The sequence below is a fragment of the Helicoverpa armigera genome, chromosome 31 (assembly GCF_030705265.1).
Source record: "Helicoverpa armigera isolate CAAS_96S chromosome 31, ASM3070526v1, whole genome shotgun sequence".
In the NCBI taxonomy this organism is placed as follows: domain Eukaryota; kingdom Metazoa; phylum Arthropoda; class Insecta; order Lepidoptera; family Noctuidae; genus Helicoverpa; species Helicoverpa armigera.
Genome location: NC_087150.1, coordinates 3,840,177 through 3,861,685, shown reverse-complemented (window position 1 = coordinate 3,861,685; position 21,509 = coordinate 3,840,177). Strand labels below are relative to the sequence as shown.

Sequence of the window (21,509 nt, the reverse complement as noted above, 5' to 3'; positions counted from 1 at the left end):
TAGGGAAGATTGGACTGTTTGTTCACTCCAAAATTACTTGACTGATTTGAAAATAATTATTATTAAGGTATAGACCTACCCACTTTTAATGCCCTATTTTAAACTCTATTTTCACAGTAAACTCCAAAATCAAACACAACGTTTAAAATTATCATCATTTTATTATTCATCGATATACATTCATAGTTTCGTTCGTAAATTCGTCAGTTAATAGTGACTGCTCCCGTAGTGAGAAGACGGCATGTAACCCTGGCTGGGCCTTGTTCGTCCTTCACATGTAGTTCCAGATATCAAGTCGTTAACTTTCGCTCTGAAAATGTAAAAAATAGCCATTAAAATCTAATTAAGGTCCTAGCCGACTGTCAGCCACGGCGGCAGTTCTCATATAGGTAAGATCAGTCAGCTGCGCAGGACATATTATAGTGCACGCACATTTGCTTGGACACAGCTGCACTCATTATTCCTTCACTCTCTGCGCGCGATGGGACGACAATCCGACACCACCGGAGAGAGATCACAAGCAGGACTGACATTAATTAACGTGCTCTTCACTCTCAAAGTGAGATCCCGCCAAAATTAACCAATAGAATTTCCGAGGGAAACTTTCCATGAGTCTTAGGTATATTAGTAGCAGAATGCCAGATATGGTTAAAACTGCTATTGCGATTCGATTTTGACCTTATTAACTTAGGAGAATCGGGCCCCTGTGTATTATTGTTACATATTCTTTCACCCAAAACTACGGAATTTCTTTAATTAATCGCTCATTTTAATGAAGTTATTACCTGTATACAAAGAAGTTATATTGATCGGTGTCCAGTCGTGAGTAAATGAATCGAGGCAGAGTGTTCGCTGTCACCCACACTTCATCGTTTGTCACGTGCAGATCTGAAATTAACATCATTATTAAAAAAAACTTTTTACAAAAATAGATTTCAATAATTAAACTTCCAAAAACAGTCTTCATATATCTTATTATAAACAGCTAAATACTAAAAAACAGCATAAAAAAATTGGTCCTCATCGCTGTCACTCGGTAATGTAAAAGGCTGGCAGCATTGCCACGTTGGATAGCAAATTGGCAATACTTCAATAATGTACCTAAATCTATGTAAAACCTTCTCCTAAGACGACTATAAAAACGATAGTTGGATTGTGTGAATGTCGATATGGTTATAAAGAATGTTACTTGCAGATAGAAGAGTATGGAAGGATACGCTTAAAACCATATCAAAATCAGTTCAGCCAATCGCGCACTACCATGCTGATTTATAACCCAACCAAACGCGAGATGATCACGCACAAACATACCTACATACATAGACGACAAACTAAGAACCCCATTTTTTTAAAGTCGGTTATATCTCACCTGAAGGATAACTAAGTCTCTGCCCATCTTGACCCAGTATCTGCATATTCTGTCGATTCAAAGGTTTCTCAGTGTTCCAACATGACACGGCGTTTTGAGCGATTTCCGCGAAGAACATCACGTTGCTCGGAGTGTGTATGTCGTGCATTGTACTCTGACTGTTGGCACCACGGTCTCCTAACACCTGAAAAACATTATTTAGGTGAATGTAATGATTGTTAGCGGGATATCTAAAATATGTAAAATGGTTTTAGATGGTTAAGATATTTGCGGTAAGAATATAGGAACCCGAAAGTCATTTTTGATGTCTTTGTTTGAAAAATGGAGGAAATATATAACTAGACTAGCTGTTGCCCGCGACTTCGTCTGCGTGGGCAATATAGAATTTCCAATTTCGTTTATTTAATCATTCATTGCTCAACCCCCGTAGGTGATAGCGTGATAATATATAGCCTATGTGTTGAACCGGCCCCCAGGTAGGGCTGCCATCCGTCCGGGTTTCCCCGGATTTGTCCTCGTTTTGACCCCGTCCGGGGGACGTCCGGGCGGGTTTTCGAGAAGCGTCCGGGGAAAACCCGGACACTTTTAATGTAAGAAAGTACCTCATTGAATTTAAGTATATGTTAATAGTAAATGGATTACAAAATAGGTATTATTTTGTTTAAACAAAATCGTACTCGTTCGGGGAAAAAATGCGATTTACGCCAAATGTCCGGGTTTTTTTAATGTTTGTCCGGGTTTGGCGAAATTCGAGATGACAGCCGTACCCCCAGGTAATAGTCATGCAAAATTTGATTGAAATCCATGCAGTATTTTTTGAGTTTATCCGGGACAAACATACAGACAAACAGATAAACAGACATACAGACAAAAATTCTAAAAACTACATATTTGGCTTCAGAATCGATTATGGATCACCCCCCAAGTATTCTTTAAAAAAAATATTCAATGTACAGTTTTGACTTTCCTATCATTTTATTATATGTATAGATATCTATTTCGTGCGGCCCAGGGGAACTTCTTCCAGTACCCAGCCGGACAAAATATACCCAAGTTACTAGGTTATAGTGTAGCTTCCAAACAGTGAAAGATTTTTTCAAATTAGTTCAGTAGTTCTTAAACCATTTACCAATCTCCTTTTTATTATATTAGAACCTATATTAAATCGCTATTTTAAATCTATGGTACCTGATACCCATAGATTAAAGTAGGTCCTTCCTGTATATAAAAGTACCTTTAGGTGTATATTAACAGAAATAAACATGATTCATGATTAAATAACTCACATTAAAAGCAGTCTGGTTAGCCTCCCTGCTCTCCAACTCACACGCTGACACGGCAAACTCCTGGCTGCTCACCATAGGATGGAAGAAGGCTGTTCTGCACCCATCAGGCCCTTCATTGCCTAGCGCGATACTGAATACTCCGTCATTCCAGGTGAAGGATTGACCTGGGATAGATGATGGATTTCTATAAGCTATCTATCTATTGATTTTGGATTGGAGATTGAGTTTTGACATTAGCTCTGTATAAATGATCTCTAATCGCAAAAAAATATAGATAGGTTATGGAAATATGTAGATAAACAGAAATGTTACTTCTTAATATTACTAGAGGATTCATCCTCGTCCCTTGAGAACTATAGGTATAGCGCAATCGGATAAAAGTAGTCTCAATAGGCTAGAACTGTAAGGAATACTATTCATCCTTGATAAATGGGCTGACTCGCCATTAGAAACGGTTATATATTTATTTAATGTATTGTTAGCTGTTGCCCTGCGATTTCACACACGTTCCGGAAATATTTTACTTGGGGATAGTTAGCTAGGAGATAATTTTTTAAATCGGTTTTGAAGCGTTTAGGGTACAAGCAAAACAAATAAAAGAATGTTTTCTCTTCATCATGTTAGCAAGTTTTGTTTATGTAGGACAGATGATCGTACCAGATCGGGATCAGATTCGGAGCCGATTATCGCTTGTGGGCAGCCTTATCATGAGCAAGTTCCAAAATAAATACCCTTATGTATAAGTAACACAGTTTCTCTGTCAAATTTCTACCAACCTGCAACTCTCAAATTCCCAGCAGTAGGATTGAAATGGAAGTAATTATGCTGATGTCTCCAGCTATCCCTCTGTTTTAGAGAGAACACTATGACACCGTATGTCACCACGTCGGAAATGAAGGCATAAGCGTCGGTACAATCGCCGTTCTTGATATCTACGGTGATTGAGGCTAGACCTGAAAGGGAATGGGATATTTTGAGTAAGAAAGAAAGAAAGGAGAAAGGAAGAAAGAAAGGAGAAAGAAAGAAAGAAGAAATATTGGCACAGCAGAAGGCAAAAATAAATGACAAAAAAGTAGGTTGAAAAAAAAATTAAGAGTGTGTGCTAAATAGATCCTAAAGATAGGTAAAGTTTTGCTAGTTGTTTCACCTGGTTTTCTGGGGAAACTTTATATCTGATATTGCATAAAATATAACATACATATGTCACCAGTACGTCGATTCTATAAAATTCAGATAACAACTCGCATTTCACTTCGCTATTCACTCTCACTTCGCATTCTTTATCTGTCATCTCATACTTTATCTGTCAAAATCTCGAGTTTAATTTAGTTCAACTCGCAAACACGCTCGCAAGAGTAGCGCTAGTGTAGTTTGAGAATGCCAATCACGAAACTCACGGCGGACTCAGATGCGAAGTTTAGAGTGAAGTCTTATAGAATACATCAGCAGGGGATAAAGAGAAGAGTGCTTTCCAAGCTTTCTAAGATTGAAAGAGATTTTCAAATCGGTTCAGCACTTTCGAAACCTTTAGGTACGTTTAGCTATCATTTCTGCGCCTGATTTCGAGTCGTGTCGGATTGCCGTCCCATCGGGCTAAGAGAGTGAAGGAATAGGGAGTGCACCTGTGTCCAAGCAAATGCTTGTGCACTATAATAGTCCTGCGCAGTTGGCTGATCTCCTTACATGAGAACAGCTGCCGTAGCCGATAATCGGCTAGGAGGATATCATCATCATCCTCCATCCATCAGATTTTCGTCAGTCAACAGTAGATCTTGTGTCTTACTAAATTGGCCAATCCTTGGCCTAGGTAAATGATAGTTATTGCTTACCAGTTGGTGTGTTGTTAGCCGGGAGATCAGAACTCTTCAGCTCGTATCTCAATATCTCTCTGTCTGTTCTCAAGTCATACACCACTATCGCTGGAGTCCGGAGGTAGCGGGGATTATCTGTGAAAAGTGTTTAGTAAGTTAATTAGATTACATGCACTCTGGAAACTAAACTAATTTGGCCCGATGACAGGATATTTTTTAAAAGAAATTTTTGAATTTATTAAGAGTTTTTAGCCGTCTGATACTGGCCGAATACCTGTTTATTGTTATGTGCTTACTTCTATTCATCTTCATACTGACTTTTATGAGCCCAGATCAACTATCGGTCGACTAAAAGTCTATGGCGTGAGGTTAGTCTTTAGGTTAGACTGATTTCCGCAGTGTTTCGGAAGACATGCTATAGACTGGTGGGCATTCCAGCTGTCATTTGAACATCGTTGGCAGTCGTTACGGGTAGTCAGAAGCCAGTCAAGAAACAGTCTTCAAAACGCAACGGCTTGACGGGGTAACTGGGTTGAGGAGGTCAGGTAGGCAGTCGCTCCATGTAAAACACTGGTACTCAGCTACATCCGGTTAGACTGGGAGCCGACCCCAACATAGTTGGGAAAAGGCTCGGTAGGTGATGATGTAGTGCGACAGTAAAAAGGCTGATGATGATTATGTAAATGGCTATAAAACTTACTAGGAATCTCAATAGTGCCTGTATCGACAGTCCAGAGTCTACCACACTGGTCAGCCCTAGTCCTGTACACGGATATCAAAGATCTGGATCTGGCCATGTCAGGGTAGGGCGTTAATGGCGGCGAGCGGGTGCCTCCATAAACTGATAGATCTATGTAGTTTAGTGTTGCTGGGATACCTGAAAAAAATATGTGTTTGTACATTAATTTATGATCTAATTTATGGTAGGTATGTATTTTGTCAGTCAGGGTGCATGTAGCTGGAGCAAGTAAACATACGCACGCAACACAGTACGCGGGTGGGTATTTAGCTTTCGTACATGCGCGAGTCGCTGGACCCCCACGTTTTTCAAATGGAAATACCCTCACGTTTTTCAAATATACATAAAAAATCTACTTTACCATGAACATAAAATTCTGTAGACATGTCAATTGTGAGAGACTGAGAGAGCTAGCATGTGTTCGCGCGGCGGTTGCAGTGTCGCGGACATGTTAGTAATGTTCGCGCGCAATGTGTTACTGTTTGCTACAGCGAGTACACCACGAGATACAGACGTGTGCGTCACAGTGCCATACCAAGGGGGAATTACGTCTTTAGATCACATAGTGATAATTTTAATTGTCAACTTACCAAACCTTCTTCTAGGTATTGTGACGAATAATCTATTTCCGACTCTCTCGGCGCCCATCGGTACATTGTTATATTGTATGAAGAATCTTCCAATTTCATCTGTAAATAAAAATGAACCACATTGTATTATGTACCTATGTCGTAGTCAATGGTTGAATTACCAGCCGATCAATGAAACAGCTAGCCTTTTGATTGTACCTACCACTTGATTTTTAAAACGCTTATATTAGCTTCACTTGTAACTATGTATGTAAGAAAATCTTGGAACCGTAATTTGACCAACTTCCCGGTCTTCGATTACGATGAAATTTTGCACACGCTCTGAGTTCTGATGACTAGCTAAAAAACGTTATTAGAAATCCAATATGGCGGCCTCCCCAAGATGTCGGACTGGCTATTTGAAATCCACCCCCATGATATGGGTATCAAATGAAAGGGTTTGCTGTTAGGAATATGAAAAAAAGTATAAAATAAAAATAATAGTTGAAAGCGTCTTTTTTAGTTTTTTAAACTAGGTATATATTATGTTTAGCCAACTTTTTGCCAACTCGTTTAACACTACAAGTAACTAAATGAGCCAAATGGTTTTTTAACGTTACAATTAGACTCCATTTGAGCAAGCACTTCACTAAAAGTAAAAAATCTTAATAGGACTTATTACATGCTAATAATAGACTGACTGCTTAGATACTGCAGACTAAACTAAGATGACAGGAAAATTATCTTTTTTTGAACGTAATCGTGAATCAATTCAAAGTTCCATCGGTCTCCTAGCGGCCAAATACCTGATCATTGTCATGTGCGTACTATCATTCATCTTTCTACTGATTTATTAGCCCAAACGAACTATGGGCCGACTAAAAGTTTGCAGTAACACTTAGTGTGACTTACCATTGGGATTGATGGCTGCAACACTTGGAGTATCAATAGGGTTCCCATGAATTATGTGTCCTGAAAAATAAAAAAATACTTCTAAGTAAAAAAGTCTTCAAAATAAGAAAAAAAAATTGCTACCAATCGGAGCTGCAGAATTTCTTTCGGGCAAAGCCTACCAAAGCCGAAAATACGGTATCTTCTCTAATTCTCTTTAATTTAAGAGCCCAGCTCTTGTCGGTGCAGCACCTTCCATTTACGCCTATCTAGCGCCAACTCCTGAACTTCCTTATATGTCACAACATTCACCTTCTCTTTAATTTGCTTGATGTAGCTATACCATGGACGACCCCTTCCCCTCTTTCCTTCGACCTTCCCTTTCACGATGTTTTAAAAACTACTCTCAAACACCATATAGTTATCGGCACGAACCTTGAGCTCTGACCTTCACCTGCGCAGAAGTAATTTATTGGGTCCCTTTTGTGGTATGAAGTGAGGCGCGGGAGCGGGCTAAAGCGGTGATTGGCCCGCAGTGCATCGCGTCATAGCCGTCCCTCGGGATTGGTTCTTTGCTAATAAATCACTTCTGCGCAGATGTAGGTCAGAGCTCAAGATTCGTGCCGATAACTATAAATAGTTTTAGAATCTCACCATCATTCCAAGTTCGTTCGTCATCGTTCTGTTCATCAAAATATATTGAGTCAGCCGATCTCTTCTTTCGTCCAACCAAGTCATCTTCAGCAAAACGATCTTCAAGAACTGTGAAAATATAACAGTCAAAATCAAAAATTGTTTATTCAAACTTGGCTGCAAAACAGCACTTTTTGACCGTTAAAAATTTACAAAAGACAGCCCTCAAAACGCCCACCCTTCACCACTATTCCTATGCGTTTTGCTGGGAAGAAGAAGTGGCGGAACGCCAAGCAACACATATGACACAAATAAACAATTATGTTTCTGTAGCGTCCTAAGTTTGTATGTACTTTCTAAGTACATCTTGGACACCAATGACTGTGTTTCGGATGGCACGTTAAACTGTAGGTCCCGGCTGTCATTGAACATCTTTGGCAGTCGTTACGAGTAGTCAGAAGCCAGTAAGTCTGACAGACAACCAGTCTTACCAAGGAGGCTTATGTTGGGGGTAGCTTATATTGGTAGGTATTGGGTACTTCGCGTAACTGGATTGAGGAGGTCAGATAGGTTGCTCCTTGTGGTACACTGGTACTCAGCTGCATCCGGTTAGACTGGACTGCCCATTCCCATACCTAGTTGGTAGAAAGATAGGCTAAAGGCTCCGAAACACCATAACTTATTTTAAAAATTCTCCCTCTTTTTAAAGTTACAGTCTTCCCGAGTAACATAGGCTATATTTTATCCCGGTACGGGCAGTCGTTCCTACGGGACGCGGATGAAACTGCTAGTCCTCGATATATATTAGTAAGAAATCGTGTTTGCCATCCTTATAAAGGTCGCGGGAAGACGCTAGATGCAGGTCGCCTCCATCAGGTATCTGTGGAGATCTAAGGGAGACGCCTATGTTCAGCAGTGGACGTCCTATGGTTGAGCTAATGATGATGATGATAATGATCCTTGTTGGTAAGTACCAATTAACGCGGTTGTCATTGAATAACCTTTAAACCGTAAAAGTAACCTTTTTTTGTGAATAAACCACAAAATTTTGTTACAACAATATACCGGTCGATTAAAATTTTCATTTTTTGTTTTATTTCTGCCCGAAGGGTCATTAAATTGGTGTCGGAGCATATAATTTTGAAATTATTGGTTACTTAGAAACCCGATATCATAAAAAAGGTGATCAAAACAATACTATCATATTTGGAAATCGGTTTTGGGTCAGTCCTTTACCCTAACTTGCGTCATCTTCCATTTTGAAATGTCTTTGAACTCCGAAAATTCTTACGATTCAAATCATCATCTGCCTAGCCTTTTCCCAACTATATTGGGGTCGGCTTCCAGTCTAACTGGATGCAGCTGAGTACCAGTGTGTTACAAAGACGAGAAGCCAGTAAGTCTGACACCAGTATTACCAAGGGGTATGTTCTTTGGCAGTCGTTACGGGTAGTCACAATCCAGTAAGTCTGACACCAGTCTAACCAAGGGGTATTGGGTTGCCCGGGTTACTGGGTTGAGGAGGTCAGACAGGCAGTCGCTCCTTGTGGCACACTGGTACTCAGCTGCATCCGGTTAGACTGGAAGCCGACCCCAACATAGTTGGGAAAAGGCTAGACAGATGGATAAATTAAGATGATAATGCATATGAAAATGCAGGAAATAAGTACTTTTATGTATGTTTTTACGTTCCTAACTGACTTCATAAATAACTAGAAAAACATGAATGATTATAAAGCAGGAAAACAAGTATTTTTTGCATACATGTCTGGTTAACCGCATAGCAGCCTCATCTTTGAAAACGCTGTTGTATTATCTAATTGTTTTTTAGTGCAAATATTTCCTTATATTTATTCATGTTTGTTTTTCAAATCGATTCTATAGTTTTGAAGCCTTGAGCGTACAAAAACAAACAAATGAAAGCGTCTATAATATAAGTACTAGCGTGGGAACTACTGCCCGTACCGGGATAGAATATAACCTATGTTACTCGGGAAGAGTGTAGCTTTCCAACAGTGAAATATTGTTTCAAATCGGAACAGTAAATCGAAGTAGCATGTTCAAGCAAACAAATAAACTCTTTAGCTTTATAATACTTATTGAAAAACAAAAATCGTTTATTCAAACTTGGCTGCAAAACATCACTTTTTGAACGTCGGGAATTTACAAAAGACAGCCCCAAAAACGCCCACCCTTCTCTACTTGCTATGTGTTTCTGGTGAGAAGAAGAAGTGGCGCAACAAACTCCCCAGCAAATATGTAGATAGGTAATATTAGTTTAGCAGATTTCTCAAAAACAAGTTCTCTAAACAAATTCTGGTATGTACAATCATGGACACATTAATATAGAAACACGCATAGTAACAAGACGACATCTACCGTTTTCATTACCTGCCGAGCCTTTTTCCTAACTGTGTTGGGGTCGCCTTCCAGTCTAGCCGGATGTAGCTGAGTACCAGTGTGCCACAAGGAGCGACTGCCTATCTGACCTCCTCAACCCAGTTACTCGGGCAACCCAATACCCCTTGGTTAGACTGGTTATCAGACTTACTGGCTTCTGACTACCCGTAAAGACTGCCAAAGATGTTCAATGACAGCCGGGACCTACATTACTACCTACTAGGGAATGCAATCCCGACTCGAGATTGCAAATTCGGGATCCCGCGGGATTAGAAATATCAATCCCGTGGGATCCCGGAATTTTCGGGATCCCGTCTAATTTAAAAAAAAAATAGAATTCAGATGACTGAAAAAGCTAATAATTCTTGTTTGTGATAGTGAGGTTAATTAAAATAACATATCACTCGAAAGAAAATAAAAACCTTTATTCTTTAATCTTACCAACTAAATAATAATCAGGTTGTAAGGAAATTAACGTAGGTAAATTAGGTAATCAAAACAATAAGCTTATTTCAAGGGAATTAGGAAAAAGAGTGATTTTGAAAATGTCTCTTTAAAAAACAAAGGGTATTAATAGTTTCATCTGCTAAACGGCATCTAATGTCCGTTGCAATGTACCCCGCTGCTGAGAATGCCCTCTGCGACTCAACGCTGCCGCTGGTTGGCAACAGCAGCGTGGCGAAGCAATTATATGCAAACTGCAAAAATCGCCCCCTTGTTCCTCCACACTCAAACAAATTCATTTTTTTTTAATGGTAGTTTCTAATTTGTCTAAGCTCGTGGACGTAGATATACGTGCAAAAGGACTTGGTTGTGTGTGTGTTGCGTCGCTGACCACTGCCGCCCAATCCCGTCAATCTCGAACGGGATCTCGTCATATGATGCGTCGGGATTGATCCCGAAAAATTACACGAGATCTCGTGAGATCGGGATCCCGCGGGATCGGGATTGCATTCCCTACTACCTACCTACCTACTACGTTTATCGAGCCCTCCGCAACACAGTCATTGGTGTCCAAGATATACTTAGAAAGTACATACAAACTTAAAAAAGTTGCATTGGTACTTGCCTGGCCTGGAATCGAACACACTCATGCTTGAGAGATTGGTTCTTTAACCACTAGGCCGCCACGACTGTATAAATATTAAAAAGGATGATTTGTTTTTTCTTATGCCTGTATTATAAGTATACTTACCTAACACTTTGGTTTCTCAGTAACACATTTATTGACTAACGTTTTAATGAAGATTATCCTTATTTACCACTGTGAAGGCAATATGTACATAGTATATTCAGATAATAATATAGCCATGGTTTCTTCTGAATCATCACTATTATTGACTTTGAAAGCCCGATTTTAGCCACGGCGGCTGTTCTCTCTAAAGAGATCAGTCAGCTGCGCAGGACATATTATATTGCAGGCACATTTGCTTGGACACAGGTGCACTCACTATTCCTTCACTCTCATAGCGCGATGGGACGACAATCCGACACCACCGGAGAGAGATCACAAACAGTACTGCGATTCTATAAAACTCGATCAACAACTCGCATTTCACTTCGATTCGTAATGTCATTTCATACTTTAGGGGAGGTAGGGGAGGGATGGGCACTTTTTCACAATTTATTGCATAAAAAATCAGATTTTACAGATTTTACATCATTATCAACTTTTATTGCCATTTCTTATATTCGGCTAGATATAATGAAAGAGCTTTCCTAAAAATTACACTCAGTTTCAACATTACGAGATATTTAAACGGTTTTATTTAGCTCACCCCGTTTGTTTTATTATTTATTCTTGGATCAAATTTAGTAATTCAAATTTCACCCTCTTCCTGTCAACCGATTGGTCTGAAATTTTGTATACACCTTTAATTAAATCCAATATGGCCGCCGGCACAAAATGGCACAGCCCCCTCAATATGGGTATCAAATGAAAGGGCTACACAAGTAGAATACTGTCAGCAACCCCAGCGGGGCCCAACAGGGCCAAGGCCTGCCTGCACGTCGATTCTATAAAATTCGAACAACAACTCGCATTTCACTTCGCTATTCACTCTCACTTCGCATTCGATTCAGAACGACCTTGATTTTGCATTCTGTAAACATCACCTAATCACTTGCGAAGTGAAGTGAGCTCGACATCGACCAATGCTGTGCTAGTGACTTCCCACTCGACAAAATGTCAACCGAGATTAATCAGTTTTAATTTTATCAGTTTTGACACAGAATTTTAGCTAAATATGATGTTTTAGTTATAATTTGTTATTGTAAGGAATTTGAGGCAGCTTTTAAGTATAAAATAAACAGAAATCTCTAAATTCGTGCTGTGAATATAACCTATGCTTACCCTACGAAAAAAAATACTGACAGCGCCAATTTGCCTTTCTTGCTGATTTTGAGGAAACCTTATATATTTTTTACTACGGCCGGATTGTTCAGAGCTTCCACTACTTCATTTATGCAACGAGATGCAGACGGTTGCGATAAATAAGTTCTGATGTCCTCTTTAATAACCTTCTGGTAACTGCCACTAGCCAAGAATGATAAAGTACATAGTATCTGTGAAACAATAAATCAATAAAAAATGTAATACCTACTTTATCTGGATTTAGTGAAAACAAAATTGAGACCAATTTGGTTATTTTCATGCTTAAGAGAATACCAATATTATAACTGAAGTACAGAGTCTTTTGAAAACATATCAGCTGGCGGGGAAACCACATAAAGGGAATACTCCTTATTAAGAACTAAGTGTTTTTCTTATTATTGTGTGCTTGATTACAATTTTTCAACTATAAACTGTGTCAATACTTACTTTTACACGAGTTGTAAGTCCTTTGCCTCGACGTTTTGTGGGCTTTATCAGGGCAGTAAATCAGACTCCAGTTGGTCAATTAGCTCCTTTGACAATCTATATATGCTCACATAGTCATCAACGCGAGTTAATAAAGATAAACTACGAATTCTAGCAGATTGTTGACGCTTTTCTAAATTATCTAAAGCATGAGCTTCTTCTAATAAAGATTTAAGCAAAAACATTCTAGCCATCGTTAAAGGTAGGCACTTAATCACTTTAAAACACTTAGAACTTTATTTAAACACTATTTTAAATATAATAGTCTCTAGATCAAGTTGGCAACGGTACCTGAAACAAGATTCTATAAAGGATTTTTCGCGCAGATTTATAACCTCACAAATTTTCACTGACGAAGAAGAGCAAAATTTACAAATTATACATTACATGGTATGTCCAAGCCTCCCTACCATAGGGAGCATTGGACACTTTTGACTTAGTTTATGAAAAAAAAATCGGTAAAAAAACTTTTAAGTTAAACGGTTTTATCTTATGTGCACTGAAAACTAGAAAATAAAAAATAGTTACTTACCTGTCAACCTACGTAGGTGGTCCCGGTCATATTAGACTAAAATAAAAACGTGGGGCCCATTAACTATTGCTGTAGTACTCTCTTCTAAAGGTATAATAGGTGTGGATTGCATCGACTTACTATAATTGTAACTGGAGATTTTGACAATCAATAATTAATAATAGAAAATACACATACCTTTCATTAGTTTTCTCTTTATAACGATCCGAAACCGCAACAAAATATTTAAGTACTTTTACGAGTGTTTGTTCTTGACAACTCACAGAAATGACAGATAGTCTATGGATGAACACCGTTACCAGTCGGTAACGTAAACTACCCAATAAAAAAAAACAAAACTATGATCAGAAATCAGAATAAAAGGTATTTATTTTTATTCTGATTTGATCATGTCTCCCAACTGCCCATCTCTCCCCTACCTCCCCTATAGATAGACAGATTTTGACAGATCTGTCAAAATCTCGACTTTGATTTAGTTCAACTTGTCAACACGCTCGATAGTGTAGCGCTAGTGTAGTTTGACAATGTCAATCACGAAACTTTAAGGTAGAATTCCGTGGGTCGCGATTGTCGCAGCAGCGCGCGACAAAAGTCAACCTATGAAAATGTATGGCACCGCTGCCGAGGGCTGCGACAGTCGCGCGCGGACGACGAATTTCGTGAGCCGCTCGCGGCCGTACGCTTCTCAACATGGTCTAGCGCTTAATAACATCTATAGAATTTTAGTAAAACCAGAATTAAATTTTTGACAATGCCGCGAGCAGCTTACGAAATTCGTCAGCCGCGCGCGACTGTCACGGGCCTCGACAACGGTGCCATATATTTTCATAGGTTGACTATTGTCGCGTCCACGGAATTCTACCTTTAGATCGAAGTCGAAGTGAGAGTGATGTCGAAGTGAGTTGTGATATTTTATAGAATCGACATGCTGGACTGACATTAACGTGCTCTGCGATGCACGGGTTATCAATGTTTATATATAACTTTCCCACAAAATATTAAGATTAATCTTGAGCATAATTCGGGTATACCTACATCATCATTGTTTCCCTAGACTTTTCCCAACTATATTGGAGTCGACTTCCTGTCTAACCAGATGCAGCTGAATGCTAATCTTCTACATGGAATGACTGCCTATCTGACCTCCTAAACCCAGTTGAGAAGTAGGTATTCACAAAATCATCTACCAACGTGATCAGAGCAGTAAATAAAAGTTATTATATGTCTCCATTTAACCATAAGTAATAAAATAAACATAAATTAAGAACATTATTACCTTAATAATCAATATATGACAGTATCCATCCAGTCACGTTTCTTTACATTATCCTTATTGAAAGAATATAAAATATCTTGAAATACCTTTTCATCTGCCTAACCTTTTCCCAACTAAGCGGTCAGTTTCCAGTCTAACCGGATGCAGCCGAGTATTTAATATCTAAAATGCTTATTATTATGTACAGTATAGGTACCTAACTTATTGGTCTGGTTTCACGTTAATCCTGGAGGAAAACCGACGAATAACAAGATTATTAAAATTAATCGATACAAGGATCAAAATCAAAATCAAAAATCATTTATTCAGACTTGGCTGCAAGACAGCACTTTTTGAACGTCAGCAATTTACAATAGACAGCCCCCAAAACGCCCCACCTTCACCACTTCCTAAACTTCCTATGTGTTTTTGCTGGGAAGAAGAAGTGGTGCAACAAACTCCCCAGCAACACATGTCTGTCTGCAGGTTGGAAGAACCTTAGCCTTAAACATTGTTGGATATAAAAAATTGTATACAATGTATTTGTATGTTACAGTAGAGGACAATATGCAATTTTGACTTACAATTATGATGATTAAAATCGGTTCAGGAGATGCAAAGATTATCCCTATGATAAACGCTCATTCGTCTTTTGTAGGGGAAGAGCCAGGAGGTCTGAGATTATGAAATTGTTGACGATGATTAGTAATAAATATAAACCTTTAACAGGTTCTTACGAAACGTTACTAGCTAGGTACACTAAGTATTTCTCGTTCGGTCTCATGGAGAAGAACCGGCAAGAAACTCAGACACTCTTTAAAGTGAACCGATTCTTCAAACCATACAGACAGAATTGTGTTGCTAGGGAGCTTTTGTTCTATAATTTCTTCTTCCTACCAAAATCACATAGAAAGTGGTGAAGGGCGGGCGTTTTGGTGGCTGTCTTATGTAAATTTGACCTTGAAAAAGTGTTGATTATCGGCCTGCTTTTAATACCTAGCTACAGCTTTTTTATATCGTCCCACTGCTGGGCTGCGGCCTCCTCTCACACGGAGAAGGATTGAGCGTCAATCACCACGCTTGCTCAATGCGGGTTGCTGATTTCCTTGATGTCTAAGGATATACTTAGAAAGTACATACAAACTTAGAAAAGTTGGATTTTTTGTTTTACCTGTGTGTTATCTTTCTTAAAAGTGGTACATACCCATGATACCGTTGATGTCGTAGGTGATCTGCTTCCAGGCAAATACCTCTTCTAGTTTCCCGACTCTTCGACCACTCTGACCTCTGCAGATGTGCAGCAAGGCTAGACATATTACTAGCTGGTATGTCTTCATTTTGAGCTGAAACAAGTCGAAGAATAAAATGTAACGATATAAACGAGTCTCGTGACCAAAAGGCTGGCTACTACTACAGTTATCGGCACGAATCTTGAGCGCTGACCTTCATCTGCGCAGAAGTGATTTATTAGCAAAGAACCAATCCCGAGTGACGGCTATGACGCGATGCGCTTTAGCCCGCCCCCGCGCCTCACTTCATACCACAAAAGGGACCCAATAAATTACTTCTGCGCAGGTGAAGGTCAGCGCTCAAGATTTGTGCCGATTGATTCCCATCGCGCCGTGAGAGTGAAGGAATAGTGAGTGCACCTGTGTCTGCGCGATTGCTTGTGCACTAAGTCCTGCGCAGCTGGCTGATCTCCTTATATGAGAACAGCAGCCGTAGCCGATAATCGGCTAGGAGGACATCATCTTTCGGTTACGGAAAGTAGTTCCCATGGGACGCGGGTAAAACCCCGTAAAATATCTTCTAAAACACGATTCGTTGTTTGTTTTATTTTTCGTTTGTTTAGTCATACATCAGTGATTTACTTGATAACCGAGTGTTAAATCAAAAACCGGTTTTTTAGGGTTCAGAAGGTAAATCGCGATAATAAATTACTTACTTATCGAAAAATTAGTGTTATTGTTTTTTTTAAGTGGAAGGCAACCCGATATGCATTGGTATATCTCGTTTTTAGTTTAGTTTTGTTTTAGGGTTCAGGGCTAAGAGGAAAGAGAGACTGTCTGTATCTCATGAACCGACTTAGACAGTTTATCACAGGGGCACGATTCTGCTAATTTTACTTATGCGACATACGATTCACATCCGACTGAGATCCAATCACGACTCAATTACGATTGAAGCGTATGTGGCATTCCGCTATTTTTTCTTTGAAATTAAAAGTTTTTATCCTTTTCTGTCATTCAATAATGAATCATTTTGTCTGCAAATGATTTACGATTGCAATATGATTGTAGTAAAGATAATATAGATACAGAACCCTTCATACTTCATCGCGATTCGTTCTTAACCATTTTTTTCGACAAAGTTATTATTGTTTTATTAACATTTCGTCTGACGGAAGATTACCGCTTCACAACCTTGAACTTAGACAAATGTAAACATTTTTGTTGCTTTATTGTTTACTGTTTTAGACTAGACGTTCGTCGCGGGTTTACCCGCGTTTTAATGTTCCAACCAACTTCCCAAAAATAAGGTTCACACTCAATTCAACCGCGTACATGTAGGAATTTATTTTTCTTTTTAACCGACTTCAAAAAAGGAAGTTCTCAATTTGATCTTTATGTATGTTTATGTATGTGTCTCACGTTTACTGAACCGGGTTTGATGCGGTTTTCAGCACTATTGTATTTTTTTTTAAAGGTTTTTTTTTGCCACAGTTACCAATGTATTTTAGTGCAACACAGTCATTGTATAAGCACAGATTACTTTAATAGTTACTTCGTAAATATCTACGGGCCTAAGTTCAGAAAACATAAACGCCCGTTTTTCTCAAAATTAATGTTTTAATAATAATTGTTATTGTGATACGGTTGAAAATCTATTTAAGTTTGACATGTTGAGGTAGGTTGATGTGTTACTAAAAGTTAAATTATTGTTAGGTACTTGCCTGATCCGGAATCGAACTGGACACTGCAGGACGGTATATTTAGAGATCTATGTTTACCCGCATAAACTAAAACCGTCTTACCACAAAAAAGTTTAAACGTCAGTTTAAGACTTGTCTAAAAAATTACAGATTATGACGTTGACATATGGTTCATTTTGCAGCCACAATTTTTTTAGACAAGTGTAAATCAGATGTTTAAGTTTTTGTAGTAAGGCCAATAGTATTTCATTGGGGGTTTTTTCCCCAACTACGGTGTTCGGATTGCATAACATATAACATATCTACCTATGTAGGTAACATAATATTTCCTACTTTTTACTATGTAGGAATTTCTAACTACATTTTCGCGCGATTTCACCTGCATTCCTTGACAGAACGTGTTTTCCAAATGCGAAAGTTAGTTTATTTGCAAGTATGTACCTACTTACTATTTAAGAAAAGAGGGGTTAAACCCAAGAACCTATTTAGTATGTCTTTACTTATCTATATGCATATTTTTTTCCCCCGGGGGCTTTCCCAAGTTTACGCGTCGCGATTACGCTATCATTATTTTTCAAAAAATACCAGTAGGTTCTAAGATAAGAGAAGACCAGCGCATTCAAGCAGATCAAATGATAGGTACCTATAAAATCAAAAGTCGTGGTGGTCTAGTGCGTAAAGAACCAACCTCTCGAGTATGAGGGTGTGGGTTCGATTCCAGGTCAGGCAAGTACTAATGCAAGTTTGTATTACTTTCTAATTATATCTTGGACACCAATGGCCGATAAAAAGGTGAAGGAAAACATCTTGAGGAAACCTGGATTATAGTCTGAAATCACCTCAATCCTTCTCCGTGTGAGAGGAGGCCGCAGCACAGCAGTGGGACAGTAAAAAGACTGAACCTAACAGTAACAGTAAATCAAACAAAAATCATTTATTCAAACTTGGCTGCAAAAGAGCACTTTTAGAACGTCAACAAATGTACAAAAGACAGCCCCCATAACGCAAACCCTTCACCACTTTCTATGTGTTTTTGCTGGGAAGAAGAAGTGGTGCAACAAACTCCCCAGCAACACATGTCCCAAGCAAAGAAACAAACTATTCTAAGATATTAACATTAATTTCAAAATAAACTTAAAAAGATTCATAGGTATTAATATATTTACAATACATATAAAAAACTAACCTAGTAAAAAAAACAAAACACTATAACTAAAACGCGTAAAAAAATTCATCCCCATCGCTGTCGACTGGGAGCGTGCCCAAGAGGCTGGCAGCATTACCTCGTTGGATGGCCTGGCCTGGCCATGGATGCTTATCCTTTGTCCGAGGTAATAGCCAGCCTTTTGGTCACGAGAAGCGCCAACCAGTCGCTTAGAGAGATCTCTTCTAAGTATTTACAATTAGTTTTATAGATTTTATATTTTTAATAGTCATCCGTGACCATTCCGGATCAGAATAAGACCCCATCTTTCTCCCGTGGGTGTCGTAAGAGGCGACTAAGGGAGCTAAGGTCTAGTGCATTCGACCAGCAATTTGGGCCACCCGCGAGGTAGCGGACAAACCACCTCAATAGCATTTCCAAGGAGGGCTAGCGTCAAGCAGGTGGCCGGCTGTAAAACTTACGCCAAAACAAATTGTAGTATGATAAGGTCCGAATATATTCTTCTTCCTCCTGCCCTGTTTCCAATTTTATTAGGGGTCGGCGTAATATGTCATCCTCTTTCATTTTCCCTGTCACTCGTCACACTGACACTCACTCCCTACCTATTCATGTCATCTTTCAGGCAATCCATCCATCTTTTTTTAGGTCTTCCTCTTCCTCTACATTCATTAACATTCATACTTAGTACTACATTTCATCCCTCCTCATTACATGCCCATACCATGAAAACCTTCTACTTCTCATCTTACCTACTTTATTCACCCGGATAAAAAGTAAAATGGCCTTCGCTTCCTCCTAAAATGGGCTATCTAAAACTCGAAGAATTTTCAAAATGGGTCCCGTAGTTAAGTTAATGAGATTGTTTAATTTTAATGGAAAAGGCTATCAAAATGGTTTATCAAAGTTTAAATAATTTTTGGTTTTGTATATTTTTAAATACTTGTAGGATGGTAGGTACTTATTACATGTTGGTGGGTACCTAAGCGTGAATGATATACCTATTAATGCTAAAATTTTAGGTCCTTTTACTAAAATCACGAGTTACCTAACACCTTTATAATTTGCATAGAAACACATACCTACCTACTTATTTGCAAAAAAATACCTAGATGTTATTAATAACTTTAGAAAATACCACTTTTTTATTATTCTGACCTTAAAATAAATTTGATAAATAACATATACCTACGCTTTATTCTTTTTATTTTAGTTTGTAGATTTTTAGTAATAGAAATAAATTTTAAGTTCGTAAATAGAAGTTGTATTATTTATTTATTTGAATAAACTAACAAAGACCGTATTGTTTATACCTACTATGATAATTATTAAACTAAACAACTAAAATATAAATATAATACGAAAACAACTCACCTATTATTTCAAAGATATCTTATTTTTCAACCAAAAAATCACACTACCTACACACTATTATTTCACCAACACTACCACGGTCATATTATTAATAATAGTTAACTTATTACTATTAATAGTAGATATTATTATATTTCGAGAGACACGTGTGTACAACACAAGTGAGAAATGTTGAGTGATGTTGTGTTAAATGCAGTGATATGATGACCCGAGATTGTGGTCTAGTGATGTGGGTTTGTCGATAGATTAAAATATATCGAATCGATGTGTAGTTAGATGGTTTTGCGTTGAGTGATCAATTAAATTGGACAATATTCACGATATTTACATTGATAAATAAAAGTGTCTTTTTTTAATTTTTTAGTAAAAAGATTTTAGTTTTCAACAGATAATACGAGACAATGCTCGTTTTTTGACGACTGAAACGATATGTCTAACAGACGGATATGTTTTGCTGTGGAGTTTGTTGTGCCACTTCTTCTTCCCAAAGAAAAGACATAATAAGTGGTGAAGGGTGGGCGTAATGGGGGAACAAGTTTTGTTTTTGACGTTCGAAAAGTGCTGATTGATTAGCCTAATATTGAATAAACGTTTTTGGGTTTGAGTTTATATGGCATAAATTGCACAGCGACCCAAAGCCACCGATAAAACATCAACGCAACAATATCGATAGAATTGACAAAAACACTACCTATCTACACCTATGTCCCATCACTATTGATCTTGACGTTCTCGCCTTGGTTTAAATGGTATCATCTTTATTTCTATCTATCATAATATCGTGTTATTTACAATCAAATTAGTAGATAACAAAAAATAATAATATTTAGGTTTTATTGATATTGACCTATTAAACGATTTAAGATCCGCGTTTAATAAAAACCAGCCAAGATCGAGTAGGATGTCAGCACGAAGGGTTCCGCACAATTTTCTGTCTAACCTTTTTTCAACTACTAGCTTTCGCCCGCGATTTCACCCGCGTCCCGTATGCATTCGCATCCGTAGCCGAATGGTGACAAAAACCTATCCTAAAACCTTCTTCCGGGTCTTAGTTACCTCCCCTCTGATTTTCAGCCAAATCTTTCAAGCCGTTTTCATGTTATGTCGTGACAACGGAAATCGGGTTTCATTTCTATATATAGATCAATAGTTCAACTATGTTGGCAGCTGAGTATTAGTGTTTTACATGGAGCGGTTGCCTATCTGATCTTCTCAACCGAGTTACCCGGGCAACCCAACACCCCTAGGTAAGAGTGGTTGTCAGACTTAGTGGCTTCTGACTACCCGTAACGATTGACAAAGATGTTCAATGCCAGCCTATCATCCCTTTTGGCTTAGGATTGTAAAAAAAAAAACAGTTATCTTTTTATCAAATGTTTAATTAAGTAGTGATTCACGTAGTACACTTTTATTTAATCTTTAAAAAATATTACCAAATACAATAAGTATGTATTTTATTTAAATTATGTTACATACAACAATCTCAGAAATTCGCCATTGTGTAAAATTCAGACAAAGTTATACATAATACCTAAAATGGCTCGTTAATGTGCGAAAAGTAAACTAATCTATACTAATATTATAAAGCTGAAGAGTTTGTTTGTTTGAACGCGCTAATCTCAGGAACTTCTGGTCCGATTTGAAAAATTCTTTCAGTGTTAGATAGTCCATTTATTCTACTTTTTATCCGGGTTCG

At 38.3% G+C, this 21,509-nt stretch overlaps 1 protein-coding gene and 1 long non-coding RNA gene across 2 annotated transcripts in view; one reads left to right on the top strand and one right to left on the bottom strand.

Moving 5' to 3' along the window:
• The window catches only part of LOC135119229 (uncharacterized), a 150,814-nt gene extending 148,454 nt beyond the window's left edge, over positions 1 to 2,360 (top strand). The window contains exons 2-3 of the long non-coding RNA XR_010278063.1: positions 1,712 to 1,845; positions 2,143 to 2,360. This is a non-coding gene — a long non-coding RNA (uncharacterized LOC135119229). The remainder of the gene's footprint in view (positions 1 to 1,711; positions 1,846 to 2,142) is intronic.
• LOC110383392 (L-dopachrome tautomerase yellow-f2) lies at positions 172 to 15,688 on the bottom strand. Its single transcript, XM_064043378.1, has 11 exons — positions 15,550 to 15,688; positions 7,320 to 7,427; positions 6,687 to 6,746; positions 5,796 to 5,894; positions 5,167 to 5,343; positions 4,485 to 4,601; positions 3,432 to 3,608; positions 2,656 to 2,819; positions 1,370 to 1,553; positions 786 to 888; positions 172 to 310 (listed from the first exon to the last, which is right to left on the bottom strand). Exons 1-11 carry the CDS (start codon positions 15,680 to 15,682, stop codon positions 208 to 210), a joined length of 1,425 nt encoding a protein of 474 aa, XP_063899448.1. The 5' UTR covers positions 15,683 to 15,688; the 3' UTR covers positions 172 to 207.
• Positions 15,689 to 21,509: the final 5,821 nt, after the last annotated feature.